Raw genomic sequence first — 26,798 nt, 5'->3', positions numbered from 1 at the left:
AATACAAACGGTTATATTATTATTGTTAATGAGAATTTAAGGTTTTCAGTATATTTTGAGTTTAAAAAACTGTTAATCGTGTGCATAGTCTAGTTTGAACTGCGGAATTTTTCAATTATATTATTAGATAGAACTTTTTAAAACATGTCAACTCCCACTAATTGACTTGCTTTGTCAATATCTACATATATACCTCTCTTTTGTATTTTAAACACGACGTAACCAAAATTAGAAGCGTTATTTGCATTCTAGGAAATTGAAATTCGTTATACATGTAGATCGTTCATTAAATTAATCGGTGAATTACCTAACATGATATTAAATATCATTTAACTCTTAAACCACGATTCTGACTATAAACGATCATTTATACTTAAAAGAATTGACTTAAAAGTTCAATGTATAATATTATCATATGTTTTGTCTCGAACTAAATGAGTGAAATTTTAGAAGAAAAAAAAAAGAAAAAAAAAACGAATTTGCAGAATTATTTACGAGGTGTACCGTTTGCTCTGACACTGGAAATTGCTTTTTGTTAATTACTGAATCATGTAATAAAAATTAATAATAACACAATTTTTTATTAATTATTATGAATCATAAACGTTCGTCAACTGAAGGAAGGAGGGTCTGGAATGTGGGCCCTTCAATTTCTAACCATGTTTCTCTTTTCTTAATAAGTATTGATTATATTGAATACTTTCTATTTATGCACCCCATTACTCAGAATTCTTTCTATTTATCTTCCCCATTATTCAGATTTTTTCAATTTTAGCACCCCATGATTCTCCGTTCTTTATATTTTCCCATTTTTTTGCAGTAAAAGCTCATTATTTTCTATTCTAAAACCCATTCAGAATATAGCTATCGCAGTTAAAGATTTTTTTAAAGAAACCAAAAGGACATCCAAACTCATAAGTTGGAAATAAACTGACAACACAAGGGGAAAAGTATAAAAGGATCAAATCATTGACAAAAATATAACAACAAAAAAATAAACACAAAATAGAAAGAAAAAAACCCAAATACACTTACCGCACACAAAAGTAGGAGCGATATCTGGTGCCCTTGAAGGGTAAGCAGATTCTGTTCAACATGTTGAACCCATCATGAAAGAAACTGTGACATCTTCTGCTGTTTTTCAATAACCTCTTCCAAACCTTCTTGGGATTTCAGGAAACCTGGAAAAAATCTTCCTCAGGCATAATTAAGAGCATTCTCTATCGTATTTTACAAACCGAATAAGACTATATATCAGCTGCGAGACATAATATGAAGCTTTTTGTCGAGTGAGCGTAGATAACCTGATAATCGGTACTTACCGGGTGTGTAATAACATGAGCAAGACGATGTGAGCCACATGCGGAGCAGGATATGCTTACCCTTCCTGAGCACCAGAGACCCCCTAGGTTTTGCCCGGTTGGGTTCGTGATGCTTAGTCCTTAGTTTTTCTATGTTGTGTCATTTGTACTATTATTTGTCTGTTTGTCTTTTTCTTTTTTGACCATGGCGTTATCAGTATATTTTCGATCTACGAGTTTGAATGTCCCCCTGAAAATTTTCGCCCCTCTTTTATAAAAGTGTATACTTGTGTATTGTTGGTGTTGTTTACGCTTTGTCTGTTCGAAATTAAGTTCGACATTAGTCGAGATAAGTATATTTCCAGACTTTAATAAAATTTGACAAGAATAATCAAAAGATACCACTCAGGGTAATAGTTCGATTTTGCGCTGACGTTTGACGTTTCTTTAAATTTGTTGGGGCTGATGGTACCATGTCATCAGCAAATCCGTAAACAATTGGAACTGCAACACGTACAACATATACATTTTCATTATTTTTAATTGCCAGAGTATCGCCAATCATATCAAAAACGTAGTGCGCGCTTGTATTAATTGTGCTTTTACTGATTTTGAAAGAATATATTTGGATAGATATAGGAAGATGTGGTGTGAGTGCCAATGAGACAACTATCCATCCAAATAACAATTTAAAAAAAAGGTAAACCATTATAGGTCAATGTACGGCCTTCAACACAGAGCCTTGGCTCACACCGAACAACAAGATATAAAGGGCCCCAAAATTACTAGTGTAAAACCATTCAAATGGGATACTATATATTTTACTGTCGCATTTGTACGCTAAAATACTTACAAGTGCAAGAGATTAATGTTTTGAAACTAAATACATTGTATTCCTGGAAAGTTTAATACAGATATTCCTTATGTTTACAGTATCGACAGACCAGGCATAGAGGGGTGCATACATGTATGTATTTAACAGCTATAACAGGGGACACAACCTATCTGATAGGGGTATACATACAGATGTCTACAGTTGTATACATAATAAAGACATTACCATGGACGCTGGCGAGGTTAGAACAAGTCTTGATACAAATAAAAACAAAATTACTTATGTCAACCTTTCATTCCTTATTTTGAAAAAAAAGTTTTTTCTATGCATTATCCGAGGTACAGCGAGGTGAATTCTATTTTGAAACAAATAGAAATGATAAATTATATTTTACTTACGTTTTATAAAAAAATATAATATAAAAAAGAAGATGTGGTATGATTGCCAATGAGACAACTATCCACAAAAGACCAAAATGACACAAACATTAACAACTATAGGTCACCGTACGGCCTTCAACAATGAACAAAGTCCATACCGCATAGTCAGCTTTAAAAGGTCCAGATAAGGCAATGTAAAACAATCCAAACGAGAAAACAGAACTTATTTATGTAAAAAAAATGAACGAAAAACAAATATGTAACACATAAACTAGTGTCTTTCAAGTCGTAGTTTTCATTTGCTGTCTAAAGATTCAAAGAAAATGCAATTATAGATAATAGACTTGTCATTTAAACATGCATCTTTAAATTGTATATGACAAAAATATGTGTCGATGCGTTATAAAAATTATTTACAACTTTTTAAAATTAACGAAATTGTAAAATTTTGTTAACTTACTATATGTCTACAATTTGCTTGTGCACGCTCGCTTTAATAGGTTTTGTTAACTTATGATTTTATTGTAAACTTACTCTTTTCTTTCAGACTGGGTTTAATTGGAATTCACGTTGGCGTATCCTTTGTACCAATATCATTACATTTACCAATGTTTCCTAGCTGTCAGTACTTAAACAACAATTACAAATATGGTAGCAAATATTTACTTCATATTTTCATAGTATGATGATTTTCTTTTAAATGTACTTCATAGTTTTTTCAGCAATATCTCACAAAAAAACACCTTATAAAATATCAATTTGATATTAAAAAAAAAATGTATACTCGAAAGGAATTTTAAATAGGAGATGCTAATTGCTTGAAGATCTGCTTTAAATCTTATCAGGGTTTTCTGTTTCTTGACACTCCTGTGACTGACAAAACTTCAAATCTATGTTCCAGTTGTCATTGTCACTTATTTCTGTAGTTATTTGTCGTCTGCTTTAGAAACATTTTGTTTAGATGTGTTAGTTATACCTATAGAGCGGTAATAGAGATGGATAATGATTCCATGGTGTAATGCAGCTCGCATGCTTGGAGAACAATGCAAACAGGTTACTCAATTTCAACTATCTACATAGGTCCGTAACAAAACCGATGTATTTTTCAACTAAATGGAATAATATATAAATGTCAATCTGTCGCACATCAATTTTACTTAATATAAAAAAACAGATCATATTTCAAAGAAGTTGTTCTAGCGGTCAAAAACAAACAGATGACAACGTGACTTTGTTAAAAGAGTAAGTTATAGCTGAGATCAGTGCAAGTATAAGTAAAATGTTTCATAGTCTAATGATTCTCTGCAATTGTGAATTTCGTGAAATCGATTTCCGATCATTAAATCTCCATTCAGCTTAGACATGTTGATGTATAGTTACGAAAATGTACATAAAACATACTTTCGATGGTCTCCAATACACAAAAGGGGCAAGACATAATTTGTATTTTCTCGCAATTGAACCTATTATTTACATAGATATAGGAAGATGTGGTGTGAGTGGCGATGAGACAACTCTCCATCCAAATAACAATAAAAAAAAAAGTAAACCATTATAGGCCAATGTACGGCTTTCAACACAGAGCCTTGGCTCACACCGAACAACAAGCTATAAAGGGTCCCAAAATTACTAGTGCAAAGTAAAACCATTCAAACGGGAAAACCAACGGTATAATCTATATAACAAAAAATGAGAAACACGTATAAATTACATAAACAAACGACAAAGCAGATTCCTAAACGGATGCACTATTCAAAAATAATATGTTACGTGAAAGAGAGGCGGAACTTATACCGAAGGCAGGATAAAAAAAAGTTGTGGCCGAGAGTACGTCAATAGATGAAGAGAAAAACAACAATCTGCAAACCACTCTATACAAACTAAAGAGGAACACGAACCCTAACAAAAACTAGAAGTGTTGTCGTCTGCTCTGACAGATAGGCGGTAAAGCAGAAGCTGTAGAACTTGTGTCAAAAAACAAATAAGCAATCAAAATGTAATTAAAAAACGATACCTTGCCGTATAAGAATGTTCTATGTAACAATTTTTTTCTCGTTTACATTACGTACCTACAGAAGTTTGTTCATTGTTACCAATTAAGAGAACATCGCTTGTCTTATTCAGGAACAGGAAATCTGACGAATCTGATTGGTCAGATGATAGTAGTACTGTTATCTGTGGAACATGTGATCTTCAGACCAGTGTCAAACAAATGATCTGCAGAGATTCACCATTGTTTGACAAAGAAATAACACTTTATGAAAAAGGAGTTTCAGAAAAAGTATGTTCTGTTATATGGGAGATAACTCAAACTGTCATGAAATAATATCAGATCCAAGTCCTGATAAGAAAAATTCTGTTTTATTATTCCCATTTGTGTTTGTTCATTGCGGAATAAATTAAGGGTATAGAATAATTTTTCTAATAAGAACTGGTATAATGGCAGTGTTTATAACAAATTTTATATGGCAACTTATGTCAAATGTAACAAATGTTCGTTGACAAATGAACTAGCGAGGTCCTTTAAAAGATTTCTCTCCAAATTATCATTTTTAAATGGCATGCACAAATTTTGTATCTTCTTGTAATCATTAGTTTATTTTCTCTATGATGATACTAAATAAAAAAAATTGTCTATAAATTATTCGAATGGTGGAAGTAGTGATAGCTTTTCTAATCATTTTATAATTATTTTCCCTCTTTCAAAGCATCAATTTCATATTCAGTTATCTACATGTACAGACCACATGTTCCTATACCAAAGACTCATAGTGTATCTCCTTGTTGGGTATATGTTCATGTACACAATTTTGCACAAAGGTTAAAAAAGTAAACACTGCATTGTTAAATGCAAAACTACAAATTAAACTCAATATCTACTCAATCGCATTTGAAACACTTGTTACCATTGTTAGTTATATTCATGATTTAAGATATAAATGTATATGAATAAATTATGATTCAAATTAAATGTTGTTTTAGGCTTTTCATGACAAAGGTATCAACCCAGCATTAAATAAAGATACAAATATGGAATCGGCGTCTTCCGAGAGTCCAGAACTAGAGGTAATAATGAACAGTGTGAATTTAAAGCAGACGAAAACTTACGGTATCTTGACAATTCCCGTTTCAAATATATTAATTTTGTAATAATAGGTTGTTTTCTCGACAAAAAATGAGAATGGAAATTGAGAATATGTCGAAGGGACAACAAACCGACCAAAGAGCAGACAAACAAGTTGTTATTTTATGAAGAAACAAAGATTTATATTATATATTACTATGTCTGGATTTATCATGGCTTAAAGGTTAAAATGATAGGAATCGGTTTTGTTTTTCTTCATTGACAAAAACCGAGAAGATAAAAACAGGTTCACGGAATAAATGAATAATCAATGTTGAGATTTGAAATGCCGCAAACATATGACAGGTCCTTGTAAATCCGTCACGGACTAATATACGTATGAGGATAATCGGAAAATACCAAAGAAATATTAAAAATACATAAGTCGAGAAACTGTCAAAGGCATGGCAAAAAACGAATCTGACAAATATATATGTACATATTTCTTTAGGTACATGCAAAGTTGTGTAGGTTTCAGATATAGATAGCACATTACAGATTTTTTGGTTTTTTTTATCCATAAAAAAACGGCATAAATGGAAAAATATATAAAAATTATCATCTATCAACCGTATAATAATATGCACAATACAAGAAAGAATTAAAAACACGGATATTTTTCTTAAAGAAATCATCTTACTTCTGTTTTCAGTGGGACTTTGAGTGGTCATCAGACACAAAAAAGCGACAGTTTTCAAAAATGGATATTAACAAAGTGTCTCCTTATAATGGATATTATAAAGTGGTGGAATGGTTTAAAAAAAGTTGTGATATTGACAGTCAGTCTGACGTGGATGATTACACGGATAATAATAATACTTGTCACAAAACAGTTTCAAATTAAATGTATGAAAAATAAATCATGTGAATTTGTGTTAATATTAAGGCTTATATATATTTGGAGTAAAAAAAGTTATTTCAAATACTTGTGCTTGATTGATTGGTGTTGCTTAACTCCAGTGTCAAATATTTTACGAATACATAGATTTGCATTGTGGTTGAACGACATAAAATAAATAAATTAAATTGGGATCTTGGGTAGCGGTAGACGTATTGCCACATGAGAGTTCGCTCTTTGGAAAGTAATTGCAAGTTCTGTTTTACATTTTGAAAACTTGCCTCCTCCAATTGCATTAACAAGAGAATTCGGAAGGGGTCGAGACACACCATACAAAACACTTCTTTAAATAGGGGGTTAGCGCCGGTTTAAGTATCATTTTCCTACTAACCCTGGATTGATTGAAGACTGATACATTTAATAAAAAAAATACATGGGGATATCAGCCAATTACATAGACTATAACGGGCCAAGCTTGAAGGCATTTATATAAACAAATACTATCGTAATTATATAATATGCCCAAAATATCATTGAAATACAGAAAATATACAGATTAATTTCGACGACCACTCAACACTCCAGCAGCGCCTGTATACGGAGTACATATCTCCCAGTTGATACGTTATTCCTGAGATTGTATTTCCAATCAATCATGAGTTCTTTAGTATAGGGTGGCTGCTTACGAGGAAGCTATTTAACCAAGAGATCTAAGTGGTATCCCTTCGAACAGTTTACAGACACCATTACGAGTTAGTTGACCGTTATGGAATACCTTTAAACAGCTGATGACTGATATGGTCGAATTATCTTGTCCTCTTTATTCCGAATGTGATTATCAAATTATGCCTTTCCAAGAGTCTGTCCTTACACATGAAGGACACAATGGGTGCCACATGTGGAGCAGGATATGCTTACCCTTCCGTAACAAACCCGAATTTTGATGGGGTTCGTGTTTAACTTAGCTCAGTCTTCAGCGTTTTTATTCATAAGCTGAGAGCATATATGTTAACATTATCTCGTCCTCTTTATTCCGAATGTGATCTACCAATTTATGCCTTTCTAAGAGTCTGTCCTTACACACATAGGACAAAATGGGTGCCACATGTGGAGTAGGATATGCTTACCCTTCAGTATGAGACACGAATTTTGATGGGATTCGTGGACGTGATTAGCCCATTCTTTAGTGTTTTTATTCATAAGTTGAGAGCATACTTCAAGTTGATCCATACAACCTGTATGCAGTTACAAGACAAAGATAATACTAAAACGTATTGGCGAATATGAATAAAAACATTTTAAAGGTGATCCTGATTCTTTCAGTTATTTTTTCTCCTTTTCAGTTTTCAGTTTTGGCCCGAAGTTACAGCAGCGAACATTAGAGGACGACACTTTGATTTTCTTCAATGTTAACTTTTAGGATCTGAACAAGAGTTATCATGAACTGGAAAAAATCCGTGACTTCCTTCATTACACACAAATGGTTTATGGTCCATCAATATGTCCATCGTGATATTTCTATAGCTAGAGTGATTCAAAATATTTAAGTAATTATTCAATAAATATATGGTTCTGATGCGGGTCCTTGATTGCTTCATTCTAACACAATTCTGCTTGGATTTAGACCTACGCTAAAACTAGTTTATTACGTCTTGTCATACAAATGGGAAGTTTAACTATCTATAAAACAAGATTTAACCCGCAACTATTTCCTCGGAAAATGTCTGTACCAAATTAGGAATATGGCAGTTGTTTTTAACTTGTTCCTTTGATTTGTAGCGTTTGACTTTGTTAGTTTTTATGGATATTCCCTGTTTGAATTTGCCTTGGTGTTTTTATTATACCTTTTTACTGAACGACGATAAATGCTAAATATAATAACGCCAAAAATTTGATACCAGGACTGAGGTATACATTGTCACTCAGTTTTATTCTCTATTCTTTCAAGTCAGGAATATGACAGTTCTTGTCCATTCGTTTTTGGTGCGTTTTGTTATTTTTGCCATGTGTTTATGGACTTTCCGAATTGATTTTCCTCTAAGTTCACGGTATTTTTGGGATTTTACTTTTACAAGTATTTTAACCAATATTTCCAATTTTAAGAATTCATCTCTTTTCATTATTTTTAAACCCTTTTCTAGCGAATTTTACCGTTTTTTCTTGTTTCGGGTAATCTTATTCAGATCCCACATCAATCATATTAGCCGGTTATTCAACAAAAAGGGGGAGGGTTTATCTAGCTCAAAGATAATTCGTCTGCTACGGGCACTTCCAGTATCATGTCCTCCTCAATGAAAAGTAGTACAGTGATGTGCGTATGTTATTAATAAATAAAAGTAGATAAGTAATCAAAATATACGCATTAAGACATTTTATATTAATTTCTTGAAATTTTTTGAGGAATAGAGTAAATTTGGTTCCTTATAAATAAATAAAAATAGGTGATCTATACCGGAAGTGCGCAGGAATATTGTTGATACCGACACACACTGATTGTTTGAAAATGGCGACCACCGACATGTAGCGAGTTGAAACAAACACTATTAATCAGTTATGCATGTCTTTTTAAGTTTCGAATACATTCTGGGGTAAAAGAAAAACTTACAAAATGTGACAATTGAAGGATATATTAATTTCGGAGACGTAAAACATGGCAACTGCGGAAACGCCACGATTATTGGTGAGTTTTCCTTGTTGGTAAACATTACGCATTGCACTTCAAGAGATGCATAGTGTGATTTTAAAAGTTTCTTTTTTTTTCTTTATGTCCCCGTTAAGACAGGAATGAATAGTCCGAAGTAAATCATCTTGCCTTGTATCACTTTGCTATTTTTACCTGCAACTTTACTTTATTTGCACCTGTACACCATAATTTTTAAGTAGGTGATTACCTATTGATTACCTTACAAGCATGAACTTGCACACAAACATGCTTCTGTTTACTATTTACATCACAAATTCAAAGAAAAGATATTTTAAATTTTTATTTATATCTTAAAGTATATTCACTTCAAAACATGCTAAAACTGTAAACATGAGCAAATTTATACTGTATTAATAAATACACCTTGTAATTATAGCTAGCCTCTTCTATTTACATTGCTGATAGCACAATATTTGCATTGCTTTATGTGCACACTATCACAGATCATGTGATGTGCTATGGTCATTTATGTAAACATAACCACATTTTAAGAGATATAATAATGGGCGTTTTTACATGCAGTAAATTTGTTAATGGTTACATACACTTCTGTTTAACTGAGAACAAAAAAGAAGCAGAGACAATCCACATTAAACACATTATAGGGCAAGAAAGTTAAACATTTAGCAAGTGCCACAAAACTCAATTACAATCAATAGTGCATATTGACTACATGACTACATTCTGACATTTGAAAGGGAAAAGGTTTATTTCATTTGGTAGGCAGTATATCACTTTTAGGAATGACATGAATGACAAAAGCGATGAAGAATAATTATACCTTTAAGTATACATATACTAGTAATTGGGTTTAAAAAAAAATCCCAGTGGCTGAGTGGTCTAAGCAGTCAACACTATTAAGTACATGTAGGTACCACTGAGTATACTGTATCACTAAGTTTAACCTGTCAACACTGTCAGGTTGTGAAATAGAATCATGTCAGGTTGTGAAATAAATTCTGCACATGAGAGGTGAGCTTGACTGGATTGTTAATTGACTAGAAGTGTAAATTTTTCTAGCATCAATAAAAACTGACCCCACAACATCACACAATGGTGTTGAAAGTGTTGTAGAACACATATCAATAAGTTGTAGAACACATATCAATAAATCAAAAAAGACCTTGTACATTGTATCTGGGAAAAACCCATATTTTTAAAAAATCAATTAGGGATACTTCTAATCTACAGGCAAAAAAAAAGTGACCCTCTCTCTTTAAAACATCATTTCATTCCAATTTAAATACAGATAAATACATAAATAAACATCCACTAAAAAATTTAATAGAAAAGCGTCATCTGCACAAAATTCTGTAAATGACAAAAATATTCCTTATCTACATGTTCATGTATTAAAATAATAGACCCAACCAGTTTCATTGTAGAGTTTGGAGATTGTAAATACATGTATATGTATACTAATACATCTATTTGTACTACCATAATTGGTGAATGGTAACTTTCAATAACTTGATATATGTGCTAATACACAGATACATGTATAAATGAAAAAGATGGACTGCAATCTAAAGCTATAAATGTTTGCACATATTAAATACAGCAGTCAACTTCAGTTCTGATGTATCTTTGCATAAGTTATTAAAAAATTTCCCAAAATACCTGAACCAGCCCTTAATGGCTGATTTATTGTGTTATACACAGACCCACATGTAAAGAAAATTAAAGTGGTGACCTATTTATCACTGTATATGTACATTGTATATATATTTTTTATCATTGTAAACTTTGACTTCCATACTTTTCTCAGGAATTTTTGTGTCAACTGAAAATTGATACTTGCATTCAATGATTCAACAGCTTAAGTTAAAAATATTTTAAAAGCATAAAGGCATAATTATCCTACATAGATTTTATAAACATAATCTTTTATTTGTTTTCTTTGGGCAGCATGCCACAGTTGATTTACAGAATAGGTATTTTACAAATGAGCTTTTGACCTGAATGAGTGATTAACACGTTAATTTGACCATAATAATGTTTAATAAGCTGGAAGTATTAGTAATTCAAGGTATAATTACTGGCCTCTAAAGTTACAGCACTTTTTAAAGGACACTATTTAGCTATTTCTCTTTTGAGAACTACTTTTTTCCCTAAATACATTTTAAAATTCCAATTTTACATGTAACTTCTTAACACATGTGAACGTAGGAAATGTATAATTGTAAAAATAAGTTACTCATAATCATGATAAGTCGTGGTACTACAGTAGAGTTTAAAACATTTTAATAAAAAAGTGACAAAAAGGCTCCAAATTGAGTAGCACAAGTACATTTGTAGATGTCAATGTACATGTGGGTCAGTAGAGACTAGATCTAAAACTTATTTTATAGAGCAAAACCTTTTATTAATGTTAATGAATCCATCATTCACATTGAATATAATACATGTACGTACATGTATACACATTCATTTTGTATCTTAACATTATTTAATGTCCTACAGTGCACACTGCACAGTTTGAAAGTTTTATAACTTTGAAACTAGGTAGTATTATCTATACATAGATATAGGAAGATGTGGTGTGAGTGCCAATGAGACAACTCTCCATCCAAATAACAATTTAAAAAGTAAACCATTATAGGTTAAAGTACGGCCTTCAACATGGAGCCTTGGCTCACACAGAACAACAAGCTATAAAGGGCCCCAAAATTACTAGTGTAAAACCATTCAAACGGGAAAACCAACGGTCTAATGTATGTATATATAACATGTTATTGTATATAATAAGATATCCGGATCGAGCAGATTGAGACTTTTTTCCTTGTGTTGGTTTATTTTGTATCTTCTGTGTCTGTAAGATACAAGTTGTTTTAAGAAATCTGTCTTTATATTCTTTAAAGTTTGTCATAAGTGTTGAGGAGTATGATGAGACATGAGCTTTCTGTTATGATTCATTTATAGTATTTATTACATACATTGTACGTGTACACACCTTTTGAAATATTTATATTACTATCGTTTAGGCTGAACCAATATCTATCATGTCTATTACATGGGTAGATGTACATTTTGCACATTCCATATATTTTACCCTGGCATAGAAATATAGAGATGAAAAATAGGCATTCTTCATTTCACATCTACACACAGATTTTGTATATACAAATGTATATATATTCAAGTGTGGTAATTAAAATTGTTGATTATGAAAATAAACAATATATATAACCCCAGTCCTTTAAATTTAGTGTAAATGTTGACTTAGGTAGGTATAGTGATAAGACGAAGAATGAAAATTAGGTATAATAGCTTTAAATCTTTCTTTGACAATATATCCCTTTGTAAATGGGGGTACTGTTGAAAATTGGAGTAATCGTTACCAGACAAAAGAGTTAATCTCTAAATATTTGTCTTGTGTGGTATGAAATCACTGTAATTTAATTTGAGTTTGAAAAGAAGTGTAGATATAATGAATTTAAGGTCAAAATTCTTTACTGTTTTTACCAGTATAAGTATTACATGTTAAAGTTATATGTGTACCTAAAATTTTGACGAGTCAGCATTTCCATACACTACTTTTTTTGTATTTTGTATTTTCTGTTTTTTTTTAATAATTTTATTTTTTAAAAGATGATGTTTATCAGACCCTAGCTAAGGCTTTCATCATAGATGTTTAAAAAAATCTTTTTACAAACCATGACATCAATTGAAATCAGACTTCATAGGGACTTTTATTATTACATTTGTATGTCTACAGACACATATTGTACCTTAAATTTTTTACAAAGTTTTACAAAAATGCTCTTATCCTGGGTTTTCTTAATTAAGTTTCTACATGTAACATGATTGAGATAAACATTTACAAGTCATTTATGTCAGGTTTAAGTAGACACTAGCTGTATAAAGAGGAGCAACACATGCTTTTGAGTATCTACATAGTTGAGTAGTTGCTTTAGCAGACTACAGTTAGTGCATGCAAAGGAAGACACACATACTTGTACATGTAAAAAAATGTATGGTCAAAACTTGAAAAGCTTTTTATTATTCAGACTACTGAAACTTTAATTACATATATACAAGGAGATTCTTTAGGCTTTGAGTTTTTAGCTTTGATGCATTAAATATAATCCCAGTTTAGATTATCTTTCTTATCATTATTGTCAAAATTTAGCATAGTTAATGCCTTGTGAACCTTCGTATTGAATGTCTTTTAAGAGGTTTTAAAATCAATTGGAAGATTCACATCATGTACGTGCAGCTCTAATTTATGATTTTTTACTTCTGATAAATATTCAGCAAGAAATAGCCATTTTAGGATTGGATAATAATCCCTGTAATTCATTGTAATTACCTTTTTTGTTTATGAATGTTTTGATATACGGTACATCATGTACATGTTACAGCTTTCTGAGTATGAAGTTAGGCCAAAAAATGTAATACAAATACCTGTATTTCCTCAAAGATGCATATGCTTAAAACAGATAAGTGTCGGAAAATGTATCAATGTAACGTGTCAAAGAATTTAATTTTTCAAAACAGTTTTTGACCGGTTTACTCCCAAAACGGTGACTGAAAAGTTGTTTTTCTCTCTCAATAAAACACATACACATGTATAAATTTTTTTTGACTGGTTTACTCCCGAAACAGTGACTAAAAAAAAAAGGATTTTTTTTCTCTAAAAAAAGACAAAATTCTTACAGGTACATGTACTAACACACTAGAAATAGGGTCGATTCAATGAGTGCAAACATGGCTTTTTTTAGGCAGTAGTGAGTGATCATGAATTCAAAGAACAGTTAATTTGTCATTTTTTTAGTTAAATATGTAAGACATATTAAAAAAAAGTGTGTTATTTGTTGTTAATTGAAAACCATTATAAAGTAATTTGAACTATGTAACCTTAGAATTACTAGGGGGTGAAAGTAGATTGTTGAAAGTTGGCAAGTTATATATAATTAAAACACTGGGTGTCAAAAGGATATACCACATCGATTATCATGAACAATTTGAATGACGATAAAGTTCACACTTTAATCCAAAATAACAATAAACACAGTCTTTTGTTATAAGATAGACATGTATTAAACAGTTTGAACTTGATTGTTTTGTTTTCCTTCCATTATAAGGACTTTATTTCAGTACAACAGACACCCAGTCTGAGATTTCGATAAAATTTGGTTCAGATGTTTGGATTCTATTTAAATATTTGAAAATTGTCTTAGAACATTTAAGAACATCCGTTTGGAAATTTAAGAAATTGAAAATACGTGAACGATTTTATTTTACAAATGGAATTTAGTTAAGGAATATGCATACATGTGAAATTCTTTAATATGAATGAATTGTTTAGTTAGGGAATATGCATACATGTGAAATTCTTTAATATGAATGAATTATGTAGGATTTAAGTGTGTACAGAATGTTTACTTATGATATAGGTATATTTGATTGAATTTTTTGAATGTGTGAAGACATGTGGAATTGATTACTATAAACAAATATATGATAAAGTGTTGACAGCATTGTCCAAAATAGCTGGCTTGATTTGTAAGCATATATATGTACATCAAGTGATTACAAGAGGATTAACATGTTTTTTGTTTGAACATGGTATATAAGAATGGAAGTGTTGAATTCTATTTTACCTGAGGAGTTGGAAATCATTTATGAAGAGGTAAATTTCTGTACTGTACATACATGTATGCAGGGTTCTAGGTAAAGCACCTACATGTATAGTAGATGACTCACCATGTTTGACTGGAGAAAATTTCTAAAAGGTCTGAGAACAGGATTAATTCAGTGGTGGTATACACGCCAGGGTTTTGAAATTTTTACTTGGAACTTGCCCAAGTAAATTACTACGAAGACCTCTATTAACATTATGAATCATTACTTATGATTGAGCAATAGATATATATAGAAGTGTACATTACTTTTTTCCAGGGATCACAGTAACTTTCATTATCTTTGATTAGTGGATTTTTTTTTTTTCATTTAAGCCTAGACCAAAATTTTTATAACTTTGAAGTTTTTTATCGACCCCCTAAAAAATCAATTGCTTTAAAAATTCCAGTTATTCAAATTGTACTATTTAAATTCACTTCCTTGTTAGAGTAGATAATGCAATTTACAATGTACCTGCTTAAAAGGTGTTGTTTGACATAAAAGGCACAGGTGTACATGTACATGGACATGTACACCTGTCCAGTTTCTTTTCCCTTTTTAGTTCATGCTAATTTCAAATGAATATTAAATTAATAAAAATATCTGAGGTAATTTATCAGGGGTATGTTTAAAAACTTTTTGACATTTTTCTTTTAATTGACTAAAATCAGTTGACATTTTTCTTTAAAATTACTATATAGCTAATATCAGTTCGACAGTTGACATTTTTTTTTTTTAGAAAAAAGTACTTTTCATGTATTTTGCAATAACTTCATGATCAACACCAATTGTCCATAATCACATGATTTGGTCCTGTATCAATTTCCTCTTGCACCTTAGTTGTAAACGAGACTTCCATATCTGATATAAGGTTTAACAGTGAATTGTGCCCTCTGTCTACCTACACTACACCTCTAAATGAAAACCAAAATGAGGAATATTTGGAGTCAGATAGTTACATATGTAGCTTCTGATGATAACGTTATTAAGCTAGTGACATTAGGATGAGTACAACAGACACACTCATGGAATGGTGCTTCCAAAAATCTGGTGTCCAGGACACATGTCTTTACTATAACCCTATTTTTTAGACTTTATTGAGTGGAAGGCACTGTAAAGATGATATTATCGTAACGTTGCATAAAATATGTACATGGCTTCTACCAGGCCTCCGCCCCCGCCCCCTTAAAATTTAAACATTCAGAGGTACAAAACATGAAACACAGATAATCATATTGAAGCCTTCTTTTTACCCTAACAACCCCTCAAAATTAAGGATATTGGTAAATAAAATAATTTTAACATGTCTTTTTCTTCTTTTAGGAGAGTCCTTCAGAGATTTCAGCTGAGATTGATCGTCGCCTTTTAGAAGATGGGTTGGAATGTACAGAGGAAGAGAAACTACTCTATGTGTGGAAGTTATACCAGCACACGGAGGTAATTTATATTAAAAAACATTAAGTATAGCGGGTTATTTTCACTAGGTATAAATTTTTGCGGATAGAACCAAATTGCCAAAAGAAATACTACCTTTAAAAGTGCAAATGCAAAGGTATTGATTAAGTTTTGATTCCGCCAAATTAATAACCACCAATATACTTAGTTTACCTTATTCAATGAAAATCCCGAAATTTTACACTTGGAAAATAACCTGCTTTTACAGTAGCTAAAAACTAAAAGTTTGCACATGTTCAGATTACTTTTGATGAAATAAAAGTACGGTATGGTGAATTTTATATATATTTTAAACAGTTTATGATCTTTGACAATTTTACTTGTCAATACATGTAAAATTTATATGAGTTATGAACATCATAACTTATATGACGCCTAGCTAGTTCAGCAAGCGCGATTTGATCTTTAAGTGAATTTATTAGTCAGCACCTAAAGTGAGTGCTTGTATTTCAAATAGAACACTTCCAGACTAATTTAAAATATTATGTATTACATGTATTAAGTATAAATTATAGTGCATGATGATGATTTAATGCATTTTATGACATAATTATACATGTAACAGATATTAAGTTAAAAAATATGATCCTTCATAAATTGATTGCACAAATTTAAAATATCTTCCGAGGGAAATAAATAATTCTTTATTGTAGTCTGGCTGCATTCCTTTTAAAGAGAATTTTAAACTTCAAAAAATGGTATTACGATCGTTATATAACATTTGAAACTTAAAAGTAAATGATTATGCTCTAGAAGATTAGAGTTATAATCTCCGTTTGTGATTGCCATATGAATATGGATTAGCAAAAAGTATTATATTGAGGGGCAGAAAGACCATGTTTGGGAGGTAGAAATGAGACCTATATTTTTTGTGGAATTCAGGATTGGACTTAGCAGTATTTCGAGATTTACCCTTATCTGGACTAGAATTAATGATAATTTTTTTTGAAATTTGGGAAAGAATGTTTTTTCCAGGAGGGGAGTCAGAATGAAACCCCTCCTACTGGGCCTCAGGCTCTTTATAATTAGGTACAAATTAATGTGTGAAATGATTATGGGTTTTAATATTTAATGTTAAATATTGTCAGTATATAAACCTTACATATTTCTTACCATGAACAAAATGAACTTTCATGGTTCAATATTAAAAACTTGTCAAATGAAATGTTCTATAATAATGTCAGCCTGACCTTGAAGTGTCTTTGCTTGTTTAAGAGCGATCAAGATTAAAATATAAATTATTATTAAAATATTCAATTTAGACAGAAATTTAATTTTAATGTCAACTTTTTTCTTTCAAAATTTCAATTAAAAAGACAGAAATTTAATTTTAATGTCAACCTTTTCTTTCCCAATTTCGAATAAGTGATCTTGAATATTATGTGTAAAATTGACATTGAAAAATTTGCAATTGTCAACATTGATGAAGTGTCTTCTACCCTAGTAAAGGTCTTAGATTAAGTAAAAAAACCCTGCAGAGTGCAGAATAATCTTTTTTTTTTTGTACGAAAAGATAATTGTCAAATTTTAAAAGTTTTACTTCATAAAACACTGAATTTTTTTAATAAAAGCCCCCTGTAAAGTCACCAAGTTTTGACAATCTAACTTGACAGTTAATGGGTTCAAACAAGCTTATAATGCATGGAGATTGAATTTAGAAAAAAGATATTTCAGAACTGAGAATTGGTAAACAAATGTTACATTAAAATGACAGAAAATCTATTTGTACCTGGAGACATGTAAACGTATGTACCTGATACATGTATTCAATTTCAATGACTGTCATTCTTGCATAATTTCAGAATCTGAAACAATTTTATTATCCCTAACAAATGTACATGTATGCAACTTTAAATGTGGTACTTGTTTGCTGCTTCTGCACTCAGAAATAGGCCTTAAACAGAATTATGTATTCAGGAAGTTTGACATTGCATCTTCCTTCTAAATATCACTCATGAACTAGCACAGTTTTCAGTCATCAGGAAAGTCTTGTACATTGCGTTTTAATTAAATGACATAGCATATTGTCTTTGAATAGTGTGTAATATTTGTCACTGGACAGAAAACATTTGTGTATCATTAACTATAATGTAAATTTGTGCAGAAATATATTTTGCTGTGTTGCAAAAAAGATAAAATTAACCATGCATACCTATTTGTCATTCAATGAAATAAATTTATTATGAAATGTATCAGTAGTCAGTTTCATATTTAAATTTCAAGGTTTCTTGAACAAATGTTACATAATGTTACATAAAATTAGGTTGAAATTTCTGCTTGATGGAAGAAAAATTTGAATTAAGTGCTTTATTATATATTTCTCACGTAATAGTTAAATTAAAAAAAAAAATCTTTAAAAATGCAGAATAACCACATTAAAATCGGTCAAGGTTAAATTTACAAAAAGTTCAGAATGATCAATTTTATGCTTGTTATTAGTACTTAATTATAGATTTCTCTCAAGTAGTTGTAAAATTTATGGAAAATCATTAATATGCAGAATGAATAAAATAAAAACTTGCAAAATGACAGATTTTCTGCATGTTTGATATGACATAATTCAAGTTTTTATTCACCATAGGCTTGCACTCTATATAATACTATATGTTTTGAAAATGATCATTAAATTAAAAACAAAACTCTTTGAAATTGCAGAATAGCTAAAATAATATCCGTCAATGTTAAGTTCACAAAAACGTTCAAAATGATCGATTTTATGGTTGTTCAGGACTTTATTATAGATTTCTCTCAAGTAATTGTAAAATTGAAAAAATCATTAATATGCAGAATGAATTAATTTAAAAACTTGCAAAATGATAGATTTTCTTTAGAAAAGAAGATGTGGTATAATTGCCAATGAAACAACTCTCCAGGAGAGACTAAATAACACAGAAATTAATAATTTTAGGTCACTGTACGGCTTCAACAATGAGGCCATACTGCATAGTCAGCTATAAAAGGCCCCAAAATGACAATATAAAACAATTCAAACGAGAAAAATAACGGCCTAATTTATGTAAAAAATAAAAGATAAACAAATATGTAACACATCAACAAACGACAATCACTGAATTACAGGCGCCTGACTTTGGAAAGGCACATTCATACAGAATGTGGCAGGGTTAAACATGTTAGCGGGATCCCAACTCTCCCCTTTATCTGGGACAGTGGTGTAACAGTACAACATAAGAATGAACTATAAAAATCTGCATGTTTGATATGACATATTCAAGTTTTTATACATCATTGCACTCTATATAGTACTATACTGTTTTGAAAATGATCAAGCATTATTAATTTATATCTGTTTTACGATTGAAATCTTTTGTGTAAATTGCATGTTAGCACAATTGAACATAAAACAAATGTTGTCTTGTTGATCGGAAATTCTAAATTTAAACTTAGTGCGGTATTACCAACAGCTTGCAAAACACAAAGACTTTATAGACTTGCCAAGATTTTAATTCAAGATTAATCTCGGCCAACTGAAATATTGCCATTTCCTCAATTAAGTATTTGTTTAATACAACCATAGTTTTGCATACTCATAAAAGTCATTTAAATAACATGTGTTCAGCTCTTTTGGGGTTTATTCCTATGTTAGATGGTTTTGTAATGTTTTGATATTTTTGGCAGCTCTGTCAAGATTTATTTTTTAGCCAACTGTGGGCAAATTTTACAAAGCTCTGCATGTTAATTTATACCAGGGACAAGACTTAAAGGGGGCCCAGTCGCCCATGGCTCCTAGATTTTGAGCTGGGCCCTTAAACTTTCAGTTAAATTTCAGTTGAACATATAGGATCTAATTATGAAATATCTGGTCTGGGCTCCTAGCTTGAAATTCCCAAGTTTAGTCCCTGTATACACACTTAAGATCAATTGCTTTACTCAGTATTGTAGGTGTAAAATGCTTGTGTCAACCAAAAAACAACAACATTTATTTGAAGTTACTGCTTTCATTGGCAACATGTTGTATATCTATATATGAAAACACATTTCATAATGAAATTCATAAAAAAAATTGTCAAAGTTTTCTTTTCCCTGCCCAACTTAACTGGTTGTTGAACATCTATCTTTAATATTAAAAAAACATGAACCTTTTGAGCCCTCATTCATTGTTCATACCTGTATATTCTCACAGTGAAGCTGATTTTGATGCAAATATTATTTTACATATAAATGCATTGAACAAACCTTCAAAGTCATATGCATCCCCTATACATTTTGTACTATGTAAACTTTAATGCTTTAAAAGTAACCTTGTATTCCAATCATTTTGTTTTTCAATTTTTATTTTTTCAATGTATGTTCTTTTGAACACGTTGAATCCCTAGCAGACACTTTAAATGAAAATGTAATGAAATTTTAATAATAAATATTTCAATTTTTGAAACTAATTGTATTTTGATTATTCTCATTGTCAATGTGTAAATTCCATGCTAGTATGTTTTAAAGTTTCTATTACGGCTATATATATTCGGACATCTTAAATCATTGTTATTATTCAACTATTATTATAGATTTTGTGATTTGATAATAAAGTATATTCAATAACCTAATTGTTAGATTTACCGATATCTAGATGTGCGCCCATGGTTATATCATTCTACGAGAGACGTATATAACTATATCGTTTGATCGTCACCTGATCGAATTGACAAATTTCGGAGCAATTACATGTAAATTACAGCATAAAAACTTTTCACAGTTTCATTTCAGTTTTTCTAATGTGAACTTATTTTTCGGTATACTTTTTAACATTTGGATTAGCGATCAAAGGAATTTTTATTGAAAACTAAAAGCAGTTCAATAGATTAGATCGTGATATGAATTAAATTATCTTTTAATTATTGATTATGGAGTAGTGTTGGATCATTATGTAAGTTTTTAAGAGTTTTACTGTGTGAATTACGCTTTTATTTTTCATATCTGATCGATCATAAATTTTTCTATTACTAATTAAAGAGCTAACTTTTTGGCGGGTTTTATTAGATTCTATTTAAACAACTATGAAATTACACTATTTAATAATAATTTCAAGACCAAAATTTATCTGATTTTACAATGCTATGTTATCTAAGCTCAATTTCCTTTAAAGAGTATAATTTTGAAATGTTTGATAAAATAGGTACAATCAAAGACATTTTGTAGAAAATGTGAATAAATTATAGATCAATTGTTCAATATTTAATACTTCACACTGCCGTATAAGAATAGAAAATTGTGACAGCCATTACATACAAGACATACCTTAATTGAGCAGCATAGCTTTTTATTGCTATTTGCAAATATCGATCAAAGCTGACATTTTTTTTGCATAGAAAAATCATTCAAAGGATGAAAATACAATACTTATAGTTAACCTAATGAAAATTGTCATGTTTTTTCAACAATTGTTTAATTTTATTTACATGTAATCTAAAAAATGTGTAAAGGCTAACTGATTTATAAGGGAACATAACTCAGATATTGTAATCCTTCAAAAATATGAGAATTTTGAATAATCTAAACCATGAAAATAAGTGACTAGTTTTTGTCCTTGTGGCATGGAAGATTGAATTCAAAGCAATCTCGTGACTAGATTTTTCTTTGTGTTGAAAAAGTTTAGTAGAACAAAAAAATATATTGTGGAGTTACTACCCTTTGAAAAATAACAAATGTTCTTTGGGGACATTGAAAAACTGTTCTTTTATTATTTTAATTTTGGTGAGAGGTTAAGAAATATGCATTAATTTTATGTTTGTAGGACAATTATATTTCACGAAATTATAAGCTGTTTCTATTTTGTTAACATTTATGCTGAATAGACATATTTAAGACATAGAGTGTAACCAAGTTATTTTCAGCCAGATCGCTGTCAAAATAATTAGAAATGAGAATGGAAATGGAAATTGGGAATGTCCAAGACACAACAACCCAACCAAAGCAGAAAACATCCAAATGCAACCAATTGGTCTGCAACACAGCTAATAAATACAGTTCACATACATGTACAATGTAATTGAAAATTATTTTGGTGATTTTTTTCAGACTGATCTCCAGCAAGCACTTGAGAATGAGGAGAAGCTCAAGATGGCACAGACAGCTGAAATGCAGGAAGTTGAGAACTATGTAGAACACATACGCCATCTGTCTGATGAAAGAGAGGCTTTAATCCAAGAATTAGAAACAGAAAATGATAGCCTGAAACAAGAAATAGAGCAACTGAAGCAAGAACAAAATGGTTTGTGTTTAAAATATCTGTTTATCATTTTGCAGTGTACAGAGGAAATATTTACAAACCATTTTCATGGGAACTAATATATAACAATTGACTTTTATTGTACGTCATGACTTGGTGCATACACTTCTGAAAAATAAAAAAAAATATTTGATTTTTTTTGCTAATTCCACTCACTATCTATCAAGATAACATTGTAGATATATTCTTGCATGAATTTTATCTCAAAAAAAGATTAGAATTAAAGTATACTTTTTCTTTTCAAACAAACTAGATATACATATTGATAAATTAGAATTTCATATATACTTATTTATTTTACGGTTGAAAATGAAATATTTATAATATAGTCTAGATAAATTGTACGGTATTATTGTTACACAGAGAGAAATAATGGATTTCTTGTTAAAATGCAGGTACCCTTCACTAGAATGCTGGACTAGTGGAGTCAATTGTTAACAGCAAGCAATATATTGTTGAATATAAAAAAAAAATTACTAAAACAATACCTTGGAAATAGGTTTGGTCCAAGAAATGGCAAAAATTTAAACTCAATCAATCCCTCTTTACAGTATACCATTCTCAATCATACAGATTGTTAGCATATCAGGTAATACTTTACATCATCCAGTTTTAATTGAGAGCATAAAAAGTATTGGTTGTACAATTTTTCTTGGTTTTACAGCAAGTGCTCTACGTGAGGAGACAGCAGAGATGCTTATCCAACAAGGTCTGGAAGAAATTGCTAATGTCTCAACCTCCGAACAGATTGCCTTTTTACTTGTCGAGCGAGCGAGACTGCTTGATGAATTAGAAGCAGAACAGAATAGAACAGTGACGCCTTCTGTTGATGGTCGAGCCTCCGAGGATCTTCAGCGAACCTTAGAAAAGGAAAGGACAGAATTTGAAGAGGAAATAAATGAACACAGAGACAGTATAAAGAAAGTTAAAGATCAGTTGAAAAAACAGCATGAAGAAGAAATTAATGCTTTAATGGAAGAAAACAATAAGTTAGAAGATGATTTGGTTGAATCAAAGGAAAAGGTGGGATATTATAAAATTTCAATCAGGTCTTTATTTAAGAGAAACGTGTGAATTGGTAGATAATTGTCTCATTTGGAATCATATAGCACATGCACATGAACTAATTTCATAATGTAAGGGACAACATCAAAAGTTCAATGAAGGATTAAAAACTTAATTCACATAGTGTTTTCACTGACTCCCCCACCATCTTTTTACCTTAATTTGGGAAAAATTGGTTGACCCATATAGATATATGTAAAAATCTATGTAGGATAACCACATCTTGTAGCAGTTCAACCCCCACCCCCAAACTATTTGATTTTTTTTTTTATCTTACATTGATCTTTTGATGTTGTCCCTATAAGGTAAAAGTACTGAAATATTGATGAAAAGAAAAGAAGATATATTAAAACCATCGCATGGTGTACTTTGTCTCTTATACACAACTACCAGGAACAAAATCTGCCATTTAAGATTTTATAATTGAAGACATGCACTGTCATGATGAATTTTCATAATACATTTTGTATATAAATATACAAGTAGATTTTAATTACCTACGACTATTGGAATTAAATGCTTTCAAAAAGGATGACATGCATAAAAAATGATAATTATTTACAAAACAATGCATATACATTGTATATTACACACTGTAAATATATTTAAACAAAATTTTAGAAACCCAAAACCTTAATAGTATTTCTTTCCATACTCATGACTTGTTGAGTATTAGTTATGTTTAAAATTAAATGCTAACAAAGATGATGCCATGCATTCAAAATGGGTTTTTTACAAGACAATTCATACATTGCACACAGTTTGAAACAAAAATTTTGTAAACCTAAATCCTTTAGAAAATATTTCCATTCTCGTAAGTTGAGTTTCAATTATGTTTAATTAAAAGCTTTCAAAAGTGATCTCGCAAATTCAGACTGAAATAATTTTACTATAAAATGATGCACACAGTTTGAAACAAAATTTCGTCAACCTAAAACCTTTAAAAAATATTTCCATACTTTTAAGTTGAGTACTGGGTTGGTTACATGAACTTTAAGTGCCCTTTGATAACAAATGTATATATATTATATCGAACAGTGTGTACATAATTGATAAACTTAAGATATTTGAAGTGCTGGTTAAACCAACAGAACCTTTCAGTATTACAGAAGGATACTGCACGTATTATTGATCTTAACACTTGAGTAGGGGGTAGCTGTATTGTTCAGTTAAATACTTATTCAATCGTGAGCACCGTTGATGCATGCCACCACTAATTTTTCAGCTGTTTGAAGTGTCCTCGACTGATTAATAATGATTAATGAATTGTATTGAAATGCTTTTTATTTCCACGGAACTGTCAGTTAGGGTTTGACAAGAAGGTGTTTACTTTTAAGATTTGTCATTTTGTTAAATCAAAGTCTTTAACAGGAACTGATCACATATTTTATTGTTGTTTCCAACCAAAGCCTTTATATATATATATATAATGTATATACTCGACAGCTAGGTAAAAGAAAAACATGACAAAGTTTCAGAAGAGAGATTTTCCAAATTCCCTTCATTGACTCTTTGACTGACATTTCATTCTTGATAACATGCATTTGAACAAGGAAATATAATGCTTAAACCATTAGTTAAATGGAATTAGTAAAATATTACAACTATTTTATAAATGAAATTCCGAGAAGGGCTTATTCTTTGTGGGTTAGAGGTACAAAGTAAAATCATGAAGTTTATGGTATCTTTAAGGGTTTTTTAAGTGTTTATGCAAGGTATTGCAGAAAACTTAAATTTTACTGGACATGACATGAATGGATTGCTACCATCATATGCAAATATCACAATATTAAAGTATTCAACCAACAAATGTATCATTACCCAATAACAAATCATCATTAAAGACCTTAAATGCAGCATTAATATTTATTTCTTTGTTGTAAAAATAAAAAATTTAAGTGCTTGTATAAGTAACATAAACAAAATTTTGTGTCTACATATAATAACGTTTTTATTTATAAATAATAAGAAACTTAAAACTGCATACAGTCATGACAGAAGTTAATATTTCCTTGGCATGTAAATCTATTGACGGAAATTTTATCTGATCGTATCTTTAAATTTTAATGTCATTGCAAATTTTAATATTAAAATATCATTCAGCCCAAATATAGACATTGTATTAAAGTGAATTTCTAATGAGAATCTTTATACTTGACTTTATATTAAGTTTTTATGGTCATATAGAAATTGCTTTATATGGTTTAAATGTAAAGGTTTTACTCCTAAGGTGTAATAATTGATCAGAAAAGGTGATTTAAATGAAATGTATAATTTTGGACAAAACATTAATTGAACCGATTACATAAACTTTTATTTTTGATTAATCAATTACTATCATCGTACTTTGTAAAAAAAAAAAAGGATTTTATTTAAATTTAAAAATAAATTGATTTAATTTTGTTTACATTTCAAATTTAATTTTAATGGAGCGTAATCCAGAAAACCTAGAAAAATTTGAATCTTCATTTGTATATTCAGAGGACATAAGAAAAGCTTTATTGATTATGAGCAATGTAAACACATATAATAGTAGCGTCAAATAGCCCCTGTTAGTTTACATATCGGATGTATTGCCTTTGTTCCAAATTGTCAACAAATGTTGGCCAACAAGGCACATCGGATTACAATGAAACTTGAATGGCATGTCGGATATTGACAAAATGTTCTAATGTTTCAGTTACATTTAAAACTTTAACGAGTTTTGATATACGATGCCTTGTAATTGAGTAAAGATGCATTTTGTAATGGAATACTTAATTGGGTTAGCGATTTTTTAAATCGTTACTTTGGAATGGTAATAATAGTGACTTTTTGCCCGACCATGTGAAGTTTGCAATTAAAATGTTTTAGGAGAATAATTCTCTGTGGAAAGTTTAAAGTGAAGGTAATTCAACGCAAGGTAATATTTAAATAAATTATTATCAAGTTTTGTAATAGTAATATAGATATCATTGTGAGAAAAAGTCAGAATAGGATTTTTAAGTGCTTGTGTAAGTAACAAAACATTTATAAACAAAATTGATAAGTATGAGTTTTTTGTTGCAAGTTTAAAAGTGATTTTGAATTATGAGCTGTATTTTTTGCATACTTTATGTTGCATTGTCAGTTTGTTAAAGAATTTGAAAATGTATCTGAAGTAGAACTCCATTATAAAGATGTGAAAATACAGCAAAAACCATGGCCTGCTAGATTAGTTTAGACCAACAGAAACCCATTAAATTCAATAT

At 30.4% G+C, this 26,798-nt stretch overlaps 2 protein-coding genes across 9 annotated transcripts in view; both read left to right on the top strand.

Moving 5' to 3' along the window:
- LOC134692659 (uncharacterized) overlaps positions 1-6,535 on the top strand; it is a 30,222-nt gene extending 23,687 nt beyond the window's left edge. The window contains exons 6-11 of the mRNA XM_063553124.1: positions 2,235-2,377; positions 3,064-3,091; positions 3,691-3,758; positions 4,641-4,797; positions 5,499-5,582; positions 6,293-6,535. Coding sequence (XP_063409194.1) covers positions 2,235-2,377; positions 3,064-3,091; positions 3,691-3,758; positions 4,641-4,797; positions 5,499-5,582; positions 6,293-6,484 — 672 coding nt within the window. The 3' untranslated portion in view covers positions 6,485-6,535. The remainder of the gene's footprint in view (positions 1-2,234; positions 2,378-3,063; positions 3,092-3,690; positions 3,759-4,640; positions 4,798-5,498; positions 5,583-6,292) is intronic.
- A 2,422-nt stretch (positions 6,536-8,957) lies between these two features.
- Positions 8,958-26,798, top strand: part of LOC134692655 (paramyosin-like) — a 64,714-nt gene continuing 46,873 nt past the window's right edge. For 6 of the 8 annotated variants that reach the window (XM_063553117.1, XM_063553116.1, XM_063553115.1 and 3 more), the window contains exons 1-4: positions 8,964-9,158; positions 16,131-16,244; positions 22,293-22,485; positions 23,168-23,526. In XM_063553117.1, coding sequence (XP_063409187.1) covers positions 9,129-9,158; positions 16,131-16,244; positions 22,293-22,485; positions 23,168-23,526 — 696 coding nt within the window. In that variant the 5' untranslated portion in view covers positions 8,964-9,128. Of the gene's footprint in view, positions 9,159-16,130; positions 16,245-22,292; positions 22,486-23,167; positions 23,527-26,175; positions 26,471-26,798 lie in introns of those variants that run through there. The other 2 variants (XM_063553114.1, XM_063553121.1) reach the window with 2 other exon arrangements.

The sequence above is a fragment of the Mytilus trossulus genome, chromosome 12, assembly GCF_036588685.1.
Source record: "Mytilus trossulus isolate FHL-02 chromosome 12, PNRI_Mtr1.1.1.hap1, whole genome shotgun sequence".
In the NCBI taxonomy this organism is placed as follows: Eukaryota; Metazoa; Mollusca; class Bivalvia; order Mytilida; family Mytilidae; genus Mytilus; species Mytilus trossulus.
Note: the sequence above shows the minus strand (reverse complement) of the source record. Positions and strands in the feature narration are given on the sequence as shown.